This window comes from Ruditapes philippinarum, unplaced genomic scaffold, assembly GCF_026571515.1.
Source record: "Ruditapes philippinarum isolate M1 unplaced genomic scaffold, ASM2657151v2 ctg8743_1_1_1_1, whole genome shotgun sequence".
Lineage (NCBI taxonomy): Eukaryota > Metazoa > Mollusca > Bivalvia > Venerida > Veneridae > Ruditapes > Ruditapes philippinarum.
Genome location: NW_026855372.1, coordinates 6,382 through 25,030, shown reverse-complemented (window position 1 = coordinate 25,030; position 18,649 = coordinate 6,382). Strand labels below are relative to the sequence as shown.

At 32.2% G+C, this 18,649-nt stretch overlaps 1 protein-coding gene across 1 annotated transcript; it reads left to right on the top strand.

The window, feature by feature from the left end:
- The first annotated feature begins 425 nt into the window (after nt 1-425).
- Nucleotides 426-3,306, top strand: LOC132743093 (uncharacterized). Its single transcript, XM_060731603.1, has 2 exons — nt 426-512; nt 752-3,306. Exon 2 carries the CDS (start codon nt 755-757, stop codon nt 2,489-2,491), a length of 1,737 nt encoding a protein of 578 aa, XP_060587586.1. The 5' UTR covers nt 426-512; nt 752-754; the 3' UTR covers nt 2,492-3,306.
- Nucleotides 3,307-18,649: the final 15,343 nt, after the last annotated feature.

The following is an 18,649-nucleotide window of genomic DNA, read 5'->3' as shown; positions in this document are numbered from 1 at the left end:
TTTTGTCCAGGCTATTTCTCATAACTTATAAAAGATATTGACTTGAAACTTCATAGAATGATAGATCTTGATAAGAAGTGCAGTACATAGAAACTGTTGCTCTGCACTTAATATATTTTGAGTTATTAACCTTTGTTAGTTTTCATATTTCATTTTTTTCCTGGCCATTTCTCCTAAACTATATTGTTCACAAGGCGACACATCCGACTCGCGGGGTTCTAGTTTTTTTATAAAGTGAAAAGTTTTGTTCCTGTGACAGTTTAGTGCATTCATTTTGAGGACATTTACAGAATAATGAATGAAAAATTCAAAACGAAGAAATTAAAATTTTTCCTGTGTCTCCCTTTAAACTTTACAATAAATGGGACACTAGCTGATAAATATGTGACGTGTTTAAGCTTGCAAACTAAGTTCTTTCGAGATAGCGTTGGGAAATACACACTTAGATAATGAATTAATCACACACACAGGAACAAACAATAGATACGGTTTATTTAATATTAGGAATAAAGGTTTAGTTTAAACATATTTACTTCCCCAAAATATATATGCGTACGCGCGCGCGTGTGTGTCCATTTACAATATACACAACGCATTTCAAATATTCTTACAAAGTGTCTTGTATATGATACAAGAGAACACAAATATTTCCATTGTGATGTGTTTGTAATTGTTCATTTATATTTAATACGTAATTTCGTTTAATATGTGGTTGGCGGGAAGTTGATTTTTTAATTTCTTTTCATTTAAGAAAATGGAAGTGTCGGGAAAGGTAACTTCGAAATCGATGGCAAACTTTAACCTGTACTGTATTCCTTGTGACAAAGATGGATTAAAGGAACAAGCTTACGGATTTTGTCAGGACTGCCAGGAACATCTTTGCCAAACTTGTTTTCAACATCATAGAAAGTCAACGCCATCAAGACACCACGTACTGCTTGAAAAAGACGATATGCCTACACAACAAACGACCGTTGGTGTAAATGCAGACGTCATTACTGACAGCTGTACCAACCATAGGGATAAACCACTGGAGTTCTATTGTAACAATCACAAAACTGTAGCATGTTATGTCTGTGTTACACGTGAACACAAACAATGTAAAGTTGACTATATTCCTGATGTTTCTGGTAACATATCTGGCGAGTTGATAGATTTGAACAAGAAGATGAAAGATTTAGCCAAGAAATGTGAATATAACATTATGAAGGCTTCAGCTGCTACAAAGCAACTAGAACAAAAACGTGGGAAAGTTGTTGAGGACATACGGATCTTTAGGAAGGAAATAAACGACCGTTTAGATCAGTTGGAAGCGATGATGATGACAGAAGTTGAAGCTGTTGTTAACACAGCAAAGTACAAAATCGAGAATATGAAGGTTGCTAGTAAAAAAATTGCCGAGGAAATTAAATGTTCAGAGTCAATTCTTAATGACCTGCATAAAAGAAAAAAGCAGATTAAGCTTTTCATTGAAATGAAGAAAGTCACACCTCGTATGATGACACTGGAAAGTGAAGAAATACAGATTGTCCAAGATAACATGACATTTCACGAAATTCAATTTGATCGGAACGAAAGGTTACTATATCAGCTGAAAGGTGAGAACAACTTTGGAACAATTTCAACATACAGAAAACGATCAGAATATACTGAAATAGGTGTGAAATATGAAACATCGCACAACATGACTTTTCCTTCTGATAAAGAACGAAGTTGTGTCTCGGGGATGGTTGTGGTTTCTGCAACGCAAATGATCATTGCTGACTACGGTAATAAAAAAATTAAAACGATAGATGTAGGCACAGGGACGCTGCTGTCAGAGAAAACTTTGTCTTCATCACCAGAAAATGTTATAAAACTTCCACAAAATAAACTTGCTGTCACATTACCTGATGAAAAATGTATCCAGGTAATGTCTTATAAAGATACAAGTTTGTCTTTAGATCGTCGTATAAATGTCGGAGAATCGTGTTATTGTGTAGCTTATTGTCAGGGAATGCTAGTAGTAGGCTGTAATATTAATCCATGGAAGCTGGTTATTCTGGGTTTAGATGGGCAATTGATACAGGTGTTTTGTACTCCTGGCTTGTTTTATGGACCAAGAAAGATTGCTATCAGCAGTGATGAGAAGTTCATGTATGTGTCTGATTACTTCGTCCTTGAAGGTAAAGGAAAGTGCATGAAGATAGACTGGTATGGTAATGTTGTAGCAAGCTTCACGGATCAAGGATATGTTTGCCCTTATGGAATACAGGAGCTCGAAGATGGCACGTTGTTAGTTTGCTTCTACAACAGTAACAAAATTGTCAGATTATCAAGCATCTTTAAGAAATGTAATATCACAGGATTAGAGAAAATAAACATTTCATATCAACGGGCTATAACATACAGTGAAAGAAATCACAAATTATATGTAAGCTGTTCTTCTGAGCAGGGGTTTCGTTCAAATGATACAATAAAAGTATTCAACGTGAAAAAGATTATTGCATAGTATGTTTTGAATGTGAATATTAGCTTCAATGTGGTACATTCATTGATAGTTCTACACATTAAATTATTAGGAACACATTCAATACAAAAATACATCTTGTAATCAAATTTGATATATTATGGATATCTAAATAAATATTATTTTAGAAAAATGCATACTGAAAGTAGATATCATTTTTGTAAAATTCAAATGTGCGATAAATGTTGATCATTTATATACCATGTTAAAGAACAACCTTTCAATTACATATTTACATCTCCAATAAGTATCTCAATTTTGAATTTAATTGATAACTCTGCTTTGAAGAATCGTAAACCCTATGTTACATTTTTAGGTATGCAAAGAAAATAATGTTATTTTGACTTATCCTTAAATATACATGTAATAAGCAAATGTTGCATACCGCTTTTAATTCAATGACAAGAAAAGGAAAAACAATATTTCGGTACATGTGGACAGACAAGTGTAAGATTTGTACAACATGTAGTTACTAAATGATTATTGTTGACTTCATCAGTGATTTTGATAAGTATTTAACTATTGACATGTCACATAATTTGATATCAGCTGATTATAAAAGTTAATTTGTTGACCATAGATATATATTATGTTGCAGAATCGTTACATTTAAAATGTTGAATTTCATACTGATCGAGAAAAAGAAAAGCTTTTAAACAATACATATTTAACATAATTATTTGTGTATTGTGGTAGTAAAAGATATGCTATGTAGTGTTGTTTTTACAAATAATAACTGTATATAAAACTCATGTTTGTATGATGTATGATGTACTGAGATGAATAAATTTGATTTATTTTATTATTTGATTGGAATTACGTTTATATCCCTGGTTAATCATTCGTTTATTTAATTTAATTGAGTCAAATAATACTTAAACACGTAAATAAAATCATAAATAATAAATATTAATTGAAATAGAGTTTTATAAAGATTTTATTATTTTAACGATGAAAATTAATTCATTATCGATTCAGTGTATGAATGTTTGGAGTGATGGGCGTTGATCCCTCTTCACACTTATACAGCAATTCTTCAAGTCCATTATCTTTGATTTTGCATTATCGCATGATGCGGCGATTTGTCTTTGATCTTCCTCAGCTGTTACGTACGCCAATAACATGCTTTTTATGTAATTTTATCTCGCCAGATGATATAATAATAATTTAAAGGTACTAAAATATACATGTATTTATTTCAATGACAAAACACATACTAAGAATTATTGCAAACTAGAAATTGCAAAAGTTGTTCCTCTTTTGGATTTGCTTCATTATCAGTAACAAAAAATAAACAACATCAGCACCAACAACATCATCTTCATCATTATTATAATGTATAGTATATGTACTTCCTATAATAAGCGTCATATAAACACAGCTGCAGATGTTTTTAAATTCAATACATATGTATTTTAACATTTCAGGTTAAATGATGAATTTCAATTAAGGTGATTCCGCTTTCTCAGCCATGTTTATTTTCAATAAGTGGGTCCAAAGTGAAAGACAACAAAGCTCACAATGTAAAATGATGAACCATACACTTTCAGCTCTAGGACTATTATAAACAACAACAAAAATGATAACAATAAGAATATTTACCTTGAATGTGCTACATTTCTGAAGACTTAGTATAATCTATTGCAAAGTTTTATGGACATCAATTTTGCCGTTTCGTGCGCTCGTTAGAGATTCTTTTTTTTTCTCTCTTTTTTACCGGTATTTTGACTTTATACATGTTTTTTTTTCGACGTCAGGGATGATTCTGTTTAATTTAAAATGTTGTTCCATAGTATCTTTTTTCAGATTAAGGGCTTGATAGCTTAAACAAGACTGATATAATGGATATGTGGATTAGTTTTTATTTGTTTGGGTCGTCAGACCAAACAAATAATGGTAGCGAAATTTCAGAGCCTAATGCTGTTAATTGTAAATGCCTAAAGTAGTCCACTTTTTTGAAGCGGTTACTTCCCTTTATATGTACACTAACGCCGAAAAATTCAGGGGAGATCAATGCGTAAAGATTGTCAAATGACAGGCGCATTAATTTTCAAGCAAAGTAGTTCCCGAATGGTCGAAGATTTCTAATATTGTTTCATTCTTTATAGATATACATGCTTACAGTAAGCTCCATGATTATTTACATCTGTGTTAAACGTCGAAATAATAAGAGTTACAAACCCTAATTAAGAATAATATGGTTTTCTTCAGGCCAGTAACCTTCACCGTGGCCGAGGGGTTTGCGCGCTCTCTTATGGATCGAGAGGTCTGGAGTTCAAATCCCAGTTGAGGCAACTCTTTTTTTTAAGTCAAATAAACATTGAATTGACTATCAGTGTTGCAATTAGTATTATAGCCAATTTACTAAAGTTAAAACACTGGAAAGCATTGGTGGCACTATACAAAAACAAATTGGTTTATAATCTCACAACCTTCACCTTTCTGAGACCCAAACAAATTCTGCGCTTTCTGTGCTTTGATTTTTATACATGATGGATGTTTCATTTAGTTTCACCCCTTTCATACTTACCTAATCCAGTGTTAAGGGGTGTAGACAGTACCTCACCGTCTAAGAGCAGACCGATCCTGCAACATTTTAAATTGTGCCGTTTAAAAAAAATTCTTTAAGAATTTCTATTTTCTATTGAATTTCTCGTGTCATTAGTGATTAACGTTTTAAGATCTCTATTTATTTTTGTTATTTCACACACTTTCTTTTCTTTAATTAACATAATCCCTAATTTAAATAAATCGTAAAACAGATAATATGATGCGATATATTAATCTTTTAAAAATATAAAAGTTTTAAAGTGTATGTCATCATATCATTGATTTGCATGATAAAACCATTTAACCATATTATAATAATGAAATATTAAACATATAAAATTAAAGTAAAGAATCATCTGTATAGACATTTACCGTATTTATGCAAACACTAGGTTGTTGCACGTGCAATATGCTGTTTCGATACGGTTCCGTAATCGCGTCTCAATGAAAACCACGAGAATTTCGTTCAGTTTATATGTAAACATTTGAAACAGTAAGCATTTGAACACGAAATATATACTTGGCTAACAAGGAAAATCTCACACAGAAGAAATGTACTTTTTCTTTAATATCTCTTTTCTTTTTTAAAATGTCCATCAATACTAAAATTATTTATTCTATACTCCATAAAATATATATCTTATCGCTTTGTTTTATTTCTCTTTCTGTCTATAGAGTATGTTGCTTTGTTTATAAATTATGATAGTAAAATTACAGATCTTTGTGTCTAAATGCTTTTAATCAGCGAACACTTCGGTTAAATGTGTTGTAATAAAAATACGTTTCTTATTCTACTTTCGGTATATGAAATTAAAAAATGTTTATCTTTGTGAAAGGGTATTTTCCGTCGATCAGCGGGTCAGAAAGATTGGAAATTTACAGGAAGATGTCATTATTTCCGTTCCAGAAAGAAAAACTTGAATACTACTTCAACTTCTTTGGTCAGTGTGACTTTTTGCTTCTACTTATAACGACTCAAAATTATTTGCAAATATTGTATGAAATAGTGGCAACTCATTAGCGATTCTAACTATAGTATCATGTCGTGACGACCAATTCCAAATATTGTATCATGTATTGACAACATATAGCGAATTCCAAATAAAGAAGCATGTCGTGACGACCAATTCCAAATATTGTATCATGTCGTGACAACATATATCCAATTCCAAATAAAGAAGCATGTCGTGACGACCAATTACCAATTCGGAATCAAGTATTTGATTGTGACGTTCATAACCAATTTCAACTGAAGTATAATGTCCTGACGACTCATAACTAATTCATATATACTGTCTTATCGTGTTATGTACTTAAATGCCGTTAGGGCTATCGCCTATGAATGTGTTGATCTAAAACGCGATAGTCGATAGTACGATGGTGAAAACGCGAAATCACGAAACTACGATGGTGAAAACGCGAAAGCACGATGATGAAAACGCGATAGTACGATGATGAAATCGCGACAGTACGATACTACGATGATGAAAACGCGATAAACTATCGTGTTTTCACCATCGTACTGTCGCGTTTTCACCATCGTAGTTTCGTGATTTCGCGTTTTCACCATCGTACTGTCGAGTATCGCGTTTCAGATCAAACCATTCATAGGCGATGGCCCTAACGGATTCCGTAGTTATGACGGTCCGAAACCAATGACAACTACAGTAACACCATGTCGTGACGACACATTCAGAGAGATAAATCAAATCATTCCATTACTCGATTTGCCCCAGTCCCCTATGATTCGGGTTTTCGATCACAATACTCATTTATTTACAAGTTTACATGAATACCTTATTGTTCTCGATCCAGAATTATCTTATCTATCCTTAATATATGCGTTTCAACTCGTATTTAAGAAGTTTAGAGCAACAAGTAAAACGATTATTGCAACAGCCATATTTAACAATCGCGACTAAATCAATGTGTTATAACTTCTGATGAAATTACAAAACTTTTGATTTAGATTCGGATGGCAATGGACAATTGGAATTAAGTGACCTTGATGGATTTATGAAGGTAAAAGTTTACTTTAAAAACAACAACAATAAGACCTGTATTTATTTGCTCCTTAGTATGTGACTATGTTAAATTTGATAAGTCTACACAATGTATGATACGAACCTTTCTGTGGCACATCATGTCCTAAACAATTTCACAATTAAGTCATTTTATTATTCATAGATATAAAACCAGGAAAAATGTTAAGGATTATAGCTGCACCAATAAACCATTGAAAATATGTAATCCTGAAATTAATTAATGTCTTTATACTTTCATTGACGTATTTAATATAAAGCAAATTTCTTTTAAAATGTTATTATATATCATGTTATTATTATTATTATTATTATTATTATTATCATTATTATAATTATTAATATTTAGGCTACCTCATGACTTGACTTATCGATCTAAAGCAATCAGGCTGATACATTGAAATTGATACAAAACCCAAGACTTTGGTTGTTTCCTTCTGTAGTTGTCAAACAATCTATCGTAATATTACATGTAATTTCTTTTTTATTTCAAACTGTCATCATTGACACCTAACTGTGTACGCTACAGAAAGTTCAAGACTTTACTGGTTGGTCGGAATCCTCTCCTACAAGCTCGAGAATGTTATGAAGTACATGAGTGTTTCTTCTCAACTCTAATCGAGAAAATGGACAAAGCTAAAAATGATAATTTATCTCTCTGATTGTAAAATTATTTCTATTTATGTACGTTAAGATATTATATGATACTGTAACATGTACTTATCTCATCATCCAATAGGGAGAACATCAGATTGGTAATCCAGAGGTCCCTGGTTCGATCTTCGTCGCAATCATCGGGCTAGTTGAAATTGTTTTGAGAGTAAATTATCGACATCGAATCTAATGATTATTTGTCTCTCGCAGCTGATTCATAAATCATGTAGAATTTGTAGGCTGTCACTTGTTCTAATCCTGTTTTTTAAAGAATGTATGAATTGCTCTCTGTATATTGTAAATTGTAACATGTGTATATATTCTGAGAAATAAAATATGTTTAAACTAAGGAAAGCTAGTTACTTTGACCAACTGCCGGGATATACCAAAAATATTGAAAACCAAGTAAAAAAAGGATTTTAAAAAAAGAACGCCTCATTTTGATCCGATATCAGTTTTATACTAAACATTTTTAGAGAAGAGAATCAGTTTAAGCATAAACGTATTGTGTTTGACCCATATGTTTAAGGTATGTTCTATTTTATTACGCTCCCTGAAAAATTCGGGGGAGCTTATAGTCGCCGGGTTGTCAATCCATCCGTCAGTCCGTCCGTACGAACATATGTCCCGAATTCGTGTCCGGCCCATAACTTCGTTATTTGAAGTCGGATTTTACAACTGTTTCACAGAAACGATCACCATATTTAGACGTGTCGCGCGCAACAACTGGGTCGCTTCCTTGAAGGTCAAGTTCACAGCATGACCTTGCAGCAAAATCATGTCCGGCCCATAACAATTTGAAATCGGATTTTACAACTATTTCACAGAAATGATCGCCATATTGAGACGATGTTTCGCGCGCAATATGTAGTTCGCTACCTTGAAGGTCAAGTTCACAGCAAAATCGTGTCCAGCCCATAACTTCATTTGGGTTGTTTCTACACTTTGAACTTTGTCTGTGACATAATTATACTCTGACACTACAAGAGGTATACCTTCCTGTGTCCAAAACCTATTCGGGGAGCTTCACCCGGTTCTATCGGCTCTTGTTTTAAATTTTAACCAGAGAAAATAAGTTTAGACAAGTGGTTAAGAATGAGGCTGCATGTCGATGATTAACTTTCCTGTCTGATTCTTGACCAGAACCATAAGTTATCAACATTTTGCTTGATCTGAATTCGCATGTTTTACTTTATAAATGTTCGTTTAGCACAAAGGTGAACGTCGGGTGGCCATGACTTACACTATACCCCCGTTCCCCCTCTACAACCCAAAACCCTTAAACATCATCCAAATATCATAAGTATTGACAAAAATAAATTTTATGAAAAAAAATTATGACTCTAAACAATTATAAAGGTATTTTACTCTACTTTCATTTTGCATAGAAATATCACTAGCATCTCAATTATCAGCGCATATATTCATCAATTTTTCACCGATCTTAACAATCTTGGTGTCAAATCTTAGATAAATAAAAATTTTAATACTCTTTAAGAAAACAACACTGGCACCTTCGCTGATTATACGTAGCAAGAAATATTCAAGCCCAAACTGTCATCAAATGAAACTCGGAAGAGATCTGATTGCACTGTTTGGGTATAACTCTCACGAGTAAAACACACTAAATTCAGAGTGAATGACTATTTCTTTGTATTGCGTATTTAAATATGATAAAATTAAAATATTATTTGTAATAATTGTTCAATCAAAGCACGATATGAAACTATAACGCACCTTTTTTCCTAAATGTCAAATTCTTAATCCAAAATAATCCAAAATGAAAGCAAATTGGCACAGCAGATCTGTTTCCCTTTAAGTATTTGCATTGGTCCGAGGAGTCTTTATTTTTGGTATGTGATAAATTTATTAAACTCGATGAATAAAATAACATGTTCGCCAAAGGGTCGCATGAAATATTTTTATTCTACTTGTTAAATTAATTCAGTCTTTCCCCATTCCTAAAAAGGAATCATTTAGTCGTGTGAGGACTTAATTGTATGCCAATATATTTTAATAACCAAACCCTTATACTGTTTTGTATTTAAAGCAGTCCTTCCTTCAAAGTTGGAAGGGATTTCAATCATTGTCATGGTTTCATTGCATAGATGGTCCGGTCGGCCTTCTGTTCACGACCAAATGATCCTGGTTTTCTTTCAATTATTTTATAGAACTTAAATTGATCGTATTGTCCTAAAATTGAATGGTATATAAACAGTGTAAAAATTTGCTAATTTGCACAAAAACAAGCCTTTCTGAGAAGATATCGACAAATAACAAATGTCATCGGATCAAAATATTAAGGATCAATTTTAGGATCAGGAACAATATTTTGATCAACTGTAAATTGCCTAAATCTTGTTAAATAACCATAAATTTATTCTGAAAATTTATAATCATGCAATCTAAAGTTCAATTTTATCAAGTTAATATTAATGAGGATAAACAATGGAAAATATTCAAGATTTTTTAATTTGATCCTGATCTTGATCTTTAAATCTCAGTGATGGAGCCTGCCTCTTCACTTTCAGTTTTCAGCAGGTGAAGGGTCTAAATCTCCAAAACCTTTCCGAATGTAACCAAGGTGAAACAATTGACTCGACTCTTCTGACAATTCAACAATAAACAACAGCTAATTTTGTTGTGCCTGCTTAATTAGGCCTTTTATTAACAAATCAACAATCTTATTTCAAATGAAACATTCATGTATCACAAATAGTTGATTTTCAAATTCATTTATTTTATCTGTGTAAAAAGGGAGAGTAATCCCCTTTAGGAAAGTATAAGCACAGAAGAGTTTTTCCCCTTGAAAAGTGTATAACGATGTGTTTTTTCTAATATGTTATCTAAGATAAGAAGGCTAAAGTATGTAGTAAATTAACCAAAAATTCAATGTTGTTTACAGCTTCATTTTGATACCTTTTAAAATATTTGAATAATGGGCAAGTGTTTAGTACAATGAGAACAATCTGGCAGCTATGATCAGCTTGACTTTTTCTTCCAAACAGATAAACTTGAAAATCAATACAATAACAGTAGATGTATAAATTATGACTTTTAACTGGATCATTTAAAGAGACTCCATTGAGCTCCAAAAGCCTAAAAACATAAAAATTTAATTTCTCACATAAATCAACTGGGGCACTTAAAACAAAAGTTAAATAATAATATACTCAGAAATACATTGAAAATCATGTTTTTGCTATTCCTTTTCCGATTTTGAACGCTTTTCATTTTTGGGGTAATTTTTTCACAAATAGAATAGCTTTTCTGGAAAATTGGATCAAGCTTATGAACAGAAGTTGTTGGTATGGAACTACATGAAAATGAGTAATAATCTCGAAAAAAAAATGATTGTCACTTCTGTAATGTCAAAAAAACTCAGTTGAGTCCCTTTTACAAGGTAAAGATATTTGTATTAGCCAGAAGACAAGCCTCAATACAAATGTCTGAGGACAAATATTGAAGTCAATATAAAATATCACTCATGTTATGTCAATTTTATTAATTTACAACACTGAGTATATACTTTCAAACTAAATATCCAGGTTTTGTCGTTTGTATAATAACTATTGAAATAAAGATGCTAGACTTATGAACATTGTCATACATGAAGTCTCAAGTAGATACCATATACAATGTATATAGAATCAAAGAAGAAAGTGAAAAATATAACAACTTTCAAATATATATAGCTATATAAGTAAAGTTTATTTCTTGTAACATAGAACTTCGTCCCAAAATACCACATGACTTTGCCATGGAAAGTACAATATACCATTAATAGTCTAGTAACAAAAAGAAAATAAAAAAAATATCTAACAATTTTCAAATAAATTCAAAATGAAAAATTAAGGATGATAATTCTGATATTATAAAGGTGCTAGAACAAAAGACATAATGCCAGATATGAAGTGGGTGGTGTTTAGAAATAAGGAAATTGTACAAATAGGCAACAACATTTTTTAAAGAAAATTGCAAGTTCAAGTGGGGTAAATCTTATAAATTTGGTGCAAAAGTTTTGACATGCATAATCTTCATACGGTCATTATGCCATCTTTTCATATTTTAAGTTTCATAAAAATATTTTCAGTACTTTTGAGTGATCACAAATTTTGTTATAATTGCCATATTTTAAGTCTATTTGTTTCCATATCAACCAAATCTTTCAAAATAGAAAGAAAAGAAGATGTTCATAATTCTAGCCTGCCATTTACCTATATTTCAAGCTTCATTCAAGTGTTTTCAGTACTTTTTGCACCACCACCGGATCCGGCCAGTTTGTGGATGGACGGACATACAGAAGGACAGAGGGTAATACACCTAGTAGTCACCTCTGGTTGAACCGAGAATGGACTAAAAACAACATTTATGTTTCAAATAAATTTTCATTTTTAATTTCAATGCAACTATTACAGAAATGATGTTTTAAAACAAGTTAAAAATACCCCAGAGTTTAAAACTTCTTACAATCCGACCATTTTCTCAAACAATAAAAAATGTTTCATTTATGTATTGGCCCCATTTTCCTTATGTTACAGCTGCCCTGTGGTAGAACATAATTTGGCTAAGAAGGTGATCTTATATCAACAAGCTAATATAATATCAATAGTCTTTTATAACAAGAACTGTCGGAGGACAGTAACGCTCAACTATTCGAAAAATTGTCACAAGTGTGTTTCATTGAGTATAATAATGCTTACCTATATGAATACATAAAATTGTCCGAAAAGGTACAAAGGCTTGGTATTAAGATGTTTTATTGAGTTAATCACTGCTTTATAATTATAAAATGCATAAAATTGTTCAAAAAAAAGGCACAAACCCTTCAGTAGTTATGGAGATATTTGCTTAACCAAGAATTTCTAAGAAGAAAAAGGGGCATAATTATGCAAAAAAGCAAATCAGAGTAATTGGGCTTGTGCCAATCATGTTAGATAATTACAGAGAACAAGACTTAGTGTGTGAAGTTTCAAGCCATTCCCTTCAGTAGTTATGGAGATACCAGCTTGCACGCAAAAACTGAACCAAGAATTTCTAAGTCGAAAAAGGGGCATAATTATGCAAAAAAGCAAATCAGAGTTATGGGACTTATTCCAATCATGTTAGATAATCACAGAAAACAAGTGTGTGAAGGTTAATCCATTCCCTTCAGTAGTTATGGAGATACCAGCTTGCATGCAAAAACTTAACCAAGAATTTCTTAGTCGAAAAAGGGGCATAATTATGTAAAAAAGTAAATCAGAGTTATGGGACTTGTGCAAATCATGTGAGATAATCACAGAGAACAAGTGAGTGAAGTGAAGCTATGGAGATACCAGCTTGCACGCAAAAACTTAACCACAAGGACGCCGACACCGACGCCGACAAAGGGGAGACTGCATAAGCTCGATTATTCTGTGAATAGTCAAGCTAAAAACTTTAGAAAAAGTCTTTACCAATCATAAACAATGTCTTAATATGTTCTATCATATCTTTTTTTGCATGCAACACATCAATCAACATGCTAAATCTATCCGTCCCCCACACGGCACTGCCCAGCACAAAACTCTGTATCAATCAGTTGCCATAGAACTACAATGTTAAATGTCACCGTATCAATTCACATGGAGATTCTCTATCAAATGTTTAACAACTTGTCCAGCAAGCATCAGTCCTGTAAAATATAATATTTGATTTATAATTCATAGTGAAAACTGTCTTTGGGAGAAACAATTTTAACAAATTGTTGTAAACTTTTGTTCATAGAACTTGAGTCTTTGTTACTAAAGCTATTTTGCTACTTAAAGCATTATACAAATATTAACATATCAATCAGCTTATCATAAAATAGAGAATAAAAAGAATAATATAAGCCGACGTGTCACGACAAAACCAACATGATGGGTTTGCAACCAGCATGGATCCAGACCAGCCTGCGCATCCGTGCAGTTGCAGTCCTGACTGTCGCTTACCAATGCTTTCTGTGAGACTGTGCCACGCTGATCCAGCTGCGGTCGCTGTTTCGCCAAACCCACTATGTTGGTTTTGTCGTGACGCGGCTCAATTATGTTCTTTTTTACAAATGGGTGTATAAAAATCATACCCTTAATGTACTATCAATATTCATGTTTATTCAAAAGAAATTATTTATTAATATTCTTAGTTTAACAAAGACTAAGAAACAGGACAGCATTTATTAACACACACAAAAATGTACAATATAAATACATGTTGAAGTAACCCCAAAAGCCTAAAAAGATAAGCTATGAATATCATTTCTAACATAATTGGGCTTCGGCCCTTAAAACAGAAAGATATGCAAAAAATGATTACTAAATAACACCAAAATATATTGAAAATTGTATTTTATGTGATATTCTTACCCTAATTTGAGTGAAAAGTGTTATAACGCTTTTCGGTTTTGGGTAATTTGTGAAAATTGGGAAAAAAAGGGAGCAAATAATCGGCAATTTTGCAGAAAAGTTATTGAAATAAACATACATCAAATGAAACATTAATCTTGAAAAATTATTGCCTGTCCCATCATGTCAAAAAATCTGAGTGGAGTCTAAGAATGCTTGATCAAGTCCTGAGACATCAGTAGATAAAATGGTGGCCTCTGTGCAAATCAAAACTAAAATGGTAAAATATTTAAGGATCAATTTTTTTTCCTGCATTACCATCTGAATAAAAACAAAGAAGCATTAAAAATCCATTGATTGATGATAGCGTAGGAGAAAACACATTTTAAGAGTATTCGACCTTTATACCTTTATTTATATTTTTTTAGAGTTGGTGTAAAGGGTACTTTGAGATTTTAAAATGACACAGTTTGTGTAGTTCAACTTGTGTCATGCTTTCACACATGCTTTCTATTCTATGAGCAAGGAGTTCCCCAGGATTTTATTTAAAGTGCAATACATATGTAATATGTGTGGGGGTGGGAGGGGAATGCGCCACCTCCTGCATGTCGAGAAATAAAATCATTTGAAGGTTCAATGCTGTTACCAGGCTGTTATTAATTTTAAAAAAAATTATCTTTTTACTGGATAAATAATTATTTGTATTATTTCTTCATCAGTTAGTGGTTTTTTATTTGAAATTCCTTAAGGTAGTTTTACTGTAAATTTCTGTACCACCAAAAAAATTCTAACATCGGCCAATACTGTAGCAAATGGGTTATTTCCTATTAGAAGAGTTAAAAGTGAACAAAACATGATAAAGGTAAGTTCAAAAAATAGGACATGTATCACTCAAAAAATCTATTTTCAATTCAATTCAAGTGTGTTTCTTTATTAACTCTTACATTGTTTCCATTTTCAGTGCCAAAATGCTCTAAGTTGGAATTTCAAAATTTAATGATTTTTTTGCAATTTGAAGGTCTTATTGTAACGCTTTCCTGCCAAAAAACATTCTAACATAGACCAATATTGTAGCAAATCTGGAATGTTTTTTTTTTAATCTTGGGCATAAGAGAAATGTGATGTGAGAAACATTTTTAAAAGCCGTTACAGGACAGGAAATATAAGCCGCAATTGGTGGTCCCATTCCCGGGTTCCTTATTATAGAATATACATGAAAAAGAAATAATTATAAATATTTTACTTTTAGGCTCTAAAACAGACCCCTGCTTAATATTTTACTTTTATCTTTAAATATGTTTCTTGCAAACTTAAACCCCTGTGAAATTCTGAGAATTTCTGCTCTTAAAGGAAGGAGTTTCTATTCTTAAAGCAGCTTGCCTCCAGATTTATGCAAATTTTCATGAAAATGTATTTCAAAATTAAACATTATTAAGTGGACAAAGAGTGCAGATGTCACGGTTCAGAACTTCAGTGACACAGACATGTAAGTTACCAAAAAAAAAGTTAAAAAAACCCATCAAAATATAGCTCTTTAAATGCTGCAATGTAAGCAACACAAAAGAAATATGGTAAAAATTACAATAAAATCAGTCATTAATTGCACACATATAAATTATTACTTGAATCTTGATGCTTTTTACTTTTCTAAAAATCATAGTACATGTTTGTTTGTTTCTCAAGCTTGATTATCATGAATTATTTTGACTCATTTGGAGGCATGTAGCTTTAAATATTAATTCAGAGTAAGAAAACTGCTGATGCATATTTTCAATATCCTTTTTGTGTCACCTTGAAAAAGGCGACATGTAGGGGTTACTTTTTAAGAATATCATGTTTCATAATTAATTTGGATTCCAAGATGTTCATGAAAAAGATTACACAAAGTTTATTTGACACTACAAATTTTAGCCTTGAAATAATCAATTTTATTGTGCAAATTGGTCCATAAAATGAAAACCTTTCCACTCAAATCAGCCACAAATAGCATAAAAAAGTTGATTATCAATATATAACTATGTGTATTTATATCTAAATTATATATCATCTATTGATTGGTTTCAAATTTAAGTTTTCCAGTTGATTTTAGAAAGAATTTCATCATTTATTATATTAGGCTATTGGACCTCAGTTGAGTGCCTTTAAGGTTAATCATCATTTATATATTGATAGTTAACAAAGTATATTGCTTATTTGAACCAATATTTTAAAGTAACATTCTGGAACTTACCAGTATTCACTGTGTCAAATTTATATTATCTTTCTGGACTTAACTCTGACTTTAAGGTAGTCATACTGTAATGCTTTTCTGCAAAAACTAAAACTGAGTCCAAAGGACACGGATGCACCCACTGTGCAGATGTGCTCGTAAACACTAAACAAAAGCATGCATATCTGTATGTAAGATTTTTATGTGGAAGTTTTTATTAAAATCTGCCATCCGGTTAAAGAGGAGTTGCGTTCACAAAATTTCTATATGGTATATAGTGAAAAAATCAACAAAAGGCCATAATTCTCTTAAATTTGGTCGCAGCAAAAATTCCTTTCTTTACTTCCATCTACACATTAAGGTTGTTCATCCCTGGAAGTTTAAGCAAAATCTGCCAACCAGTTTAAGAGTTGCATTCACAAAATTTCTATATGGTATATAGTGAAAAAATCAACAAAGGGCCATAATTCTGTTAAATTTGTTCGCAGCGAAAATTCCTTCCTTTACTACCATCTACTCATTAAGGTTGATCATCCCTGGAAGTTTAAGCAAAATCTGCCATCCGGTTTAAGAGGAGTTGCGTTCACAAAATTTTGGGATGTACAGACGTTCTTACCAGAGAATTATTTTTATTTTTTTTGTTCTTTTTAACCCCACAATGCAGAAAATAACCCCACAAGAGAAACGGAATGAATGACATCAAAGACATCTATTGTTATGAGAACAATAGATCAAACCCCATAATGTAGCTCTGGTTTGTACGGACAGACGTACGTATGGACGGAAGGACAAGTGTAACACTATGCTCCCCACTTTGTGGGGGCATAAAAATTTTAACATCGGCTAAAAGTGTAATAAATCGGTCATTTCAGGTATGTTATTTTTCACGATTTCTTCGGTATTCAGTATCTTTTAACCACTAATAGCCAAAAATAAGTACATACCACTCACTGTAGTGATAAAGGACGAGTGTTTATAATCTATTGCCAAAGATTTTAAGAAAATAAAGTTCCGTATTGGCCAACTTTAGAATTGTTTTGGTGGGAAAGCATTAAGGTAAGACTACAGTAACATGTTTTGGTCACATCTTTGAGGTTGATCATTCTAACAGGTTTTTTCTCGATAACTATTATGGTAAGACTACCATAACATGTTTTGGTCACATCTTTGAGATTGATCATGCTAACAGGTTTTTCTGGATAACTGACTAGTTTCTTAACAAGTGACCCAACTACTAACCTCAAACGATTTCTGGATCAGCTGTGGGAGACAAATGACCACTCAACACAATATCTGAGATCAACAGACTAATATTTTACTACGGATTAAAAGAATATTTTGGGTTTTTCCCAGCTTAAATGAGGGGGTACAAACAAACTTTTACAGTTACAATTTCGATAATAGGTGCAATAGGTTAACAGTTGTGACCAGTAGTGCACCGTAAAGAAATAACCGTAAAAGTTAGTTTGTACTGGGGGATTTAAGCTTAGAAAAACTCACATTTGCTGAGTTCCCGCTAACATCTACTGCCATAGTGAAATTATGCCATGTCAGAGGATGGAACCAGCAGCTCCTAGTGAGTTGAGAATTACGAAAATGATGCTCTCCCTAATGAGCTAGACAAGCAGATGGACTTGGTGTCAACAGAATAAACATGATCGGTCAAATTTATTTATATGCATTTTCAAATGAAATGATTTTGGTGTGTATGTTGATACACAAACAAATTTGTTATAAAAAAAAACATGTTCAATATAGTTGGCAAAATTATTTTTTTTTAAATTTTGCTTACATAATAAACTTGTCTTTCTTAAGAGAATCAAATAAATTGACAGCTATCCTTGCTAACATATTACATTCACTTCAATAATCATGGTCAGATCTACAAATGTAAAAAAGAACATAATTATCACAACTTGTTGTTAATATTTTTTCTGAGGCATATCTGTGGCTGTAACAAAAGAAACTTTGTTACAGAAATTATTTTGCCACAACAATATAATGCTTGACAAGTGTTGTTCTTTAAACTTTATATTATATCAGTTAACTTGTATTAAATGGATGCATACACTGAGTGACATGATGTAAATCACTTTAAAGAAAGTTTGAATATTGTTAAATATTCCAGCAGTTTCTTGGCTTTTTGTTGTCTGTTTAATTAAAGCCCATTAAAACCTCAATCACTCTGTAATGAACACGATGGGCAAAATGTAGTGTTTAAAATGTAATAAAACAATTCAAATACAAGACTATTTTCTCCCCCTCTGCTTTTACCATGGCTTGGGACATGCTAGTAGTTAAAACTGCACACATCCGTGTCTTTTTTAATTCAGGATTATTT

Bases quoted from the DNA above. Each gene is read 5' to 3' on its own strand.
- LOC132743093 (XM_060731603.1), top strand. From the start codon at position 755: ATGGAAGTGTCGGGAAAGGTAACTTCGAAATCGATGGCAAACTTTAAC.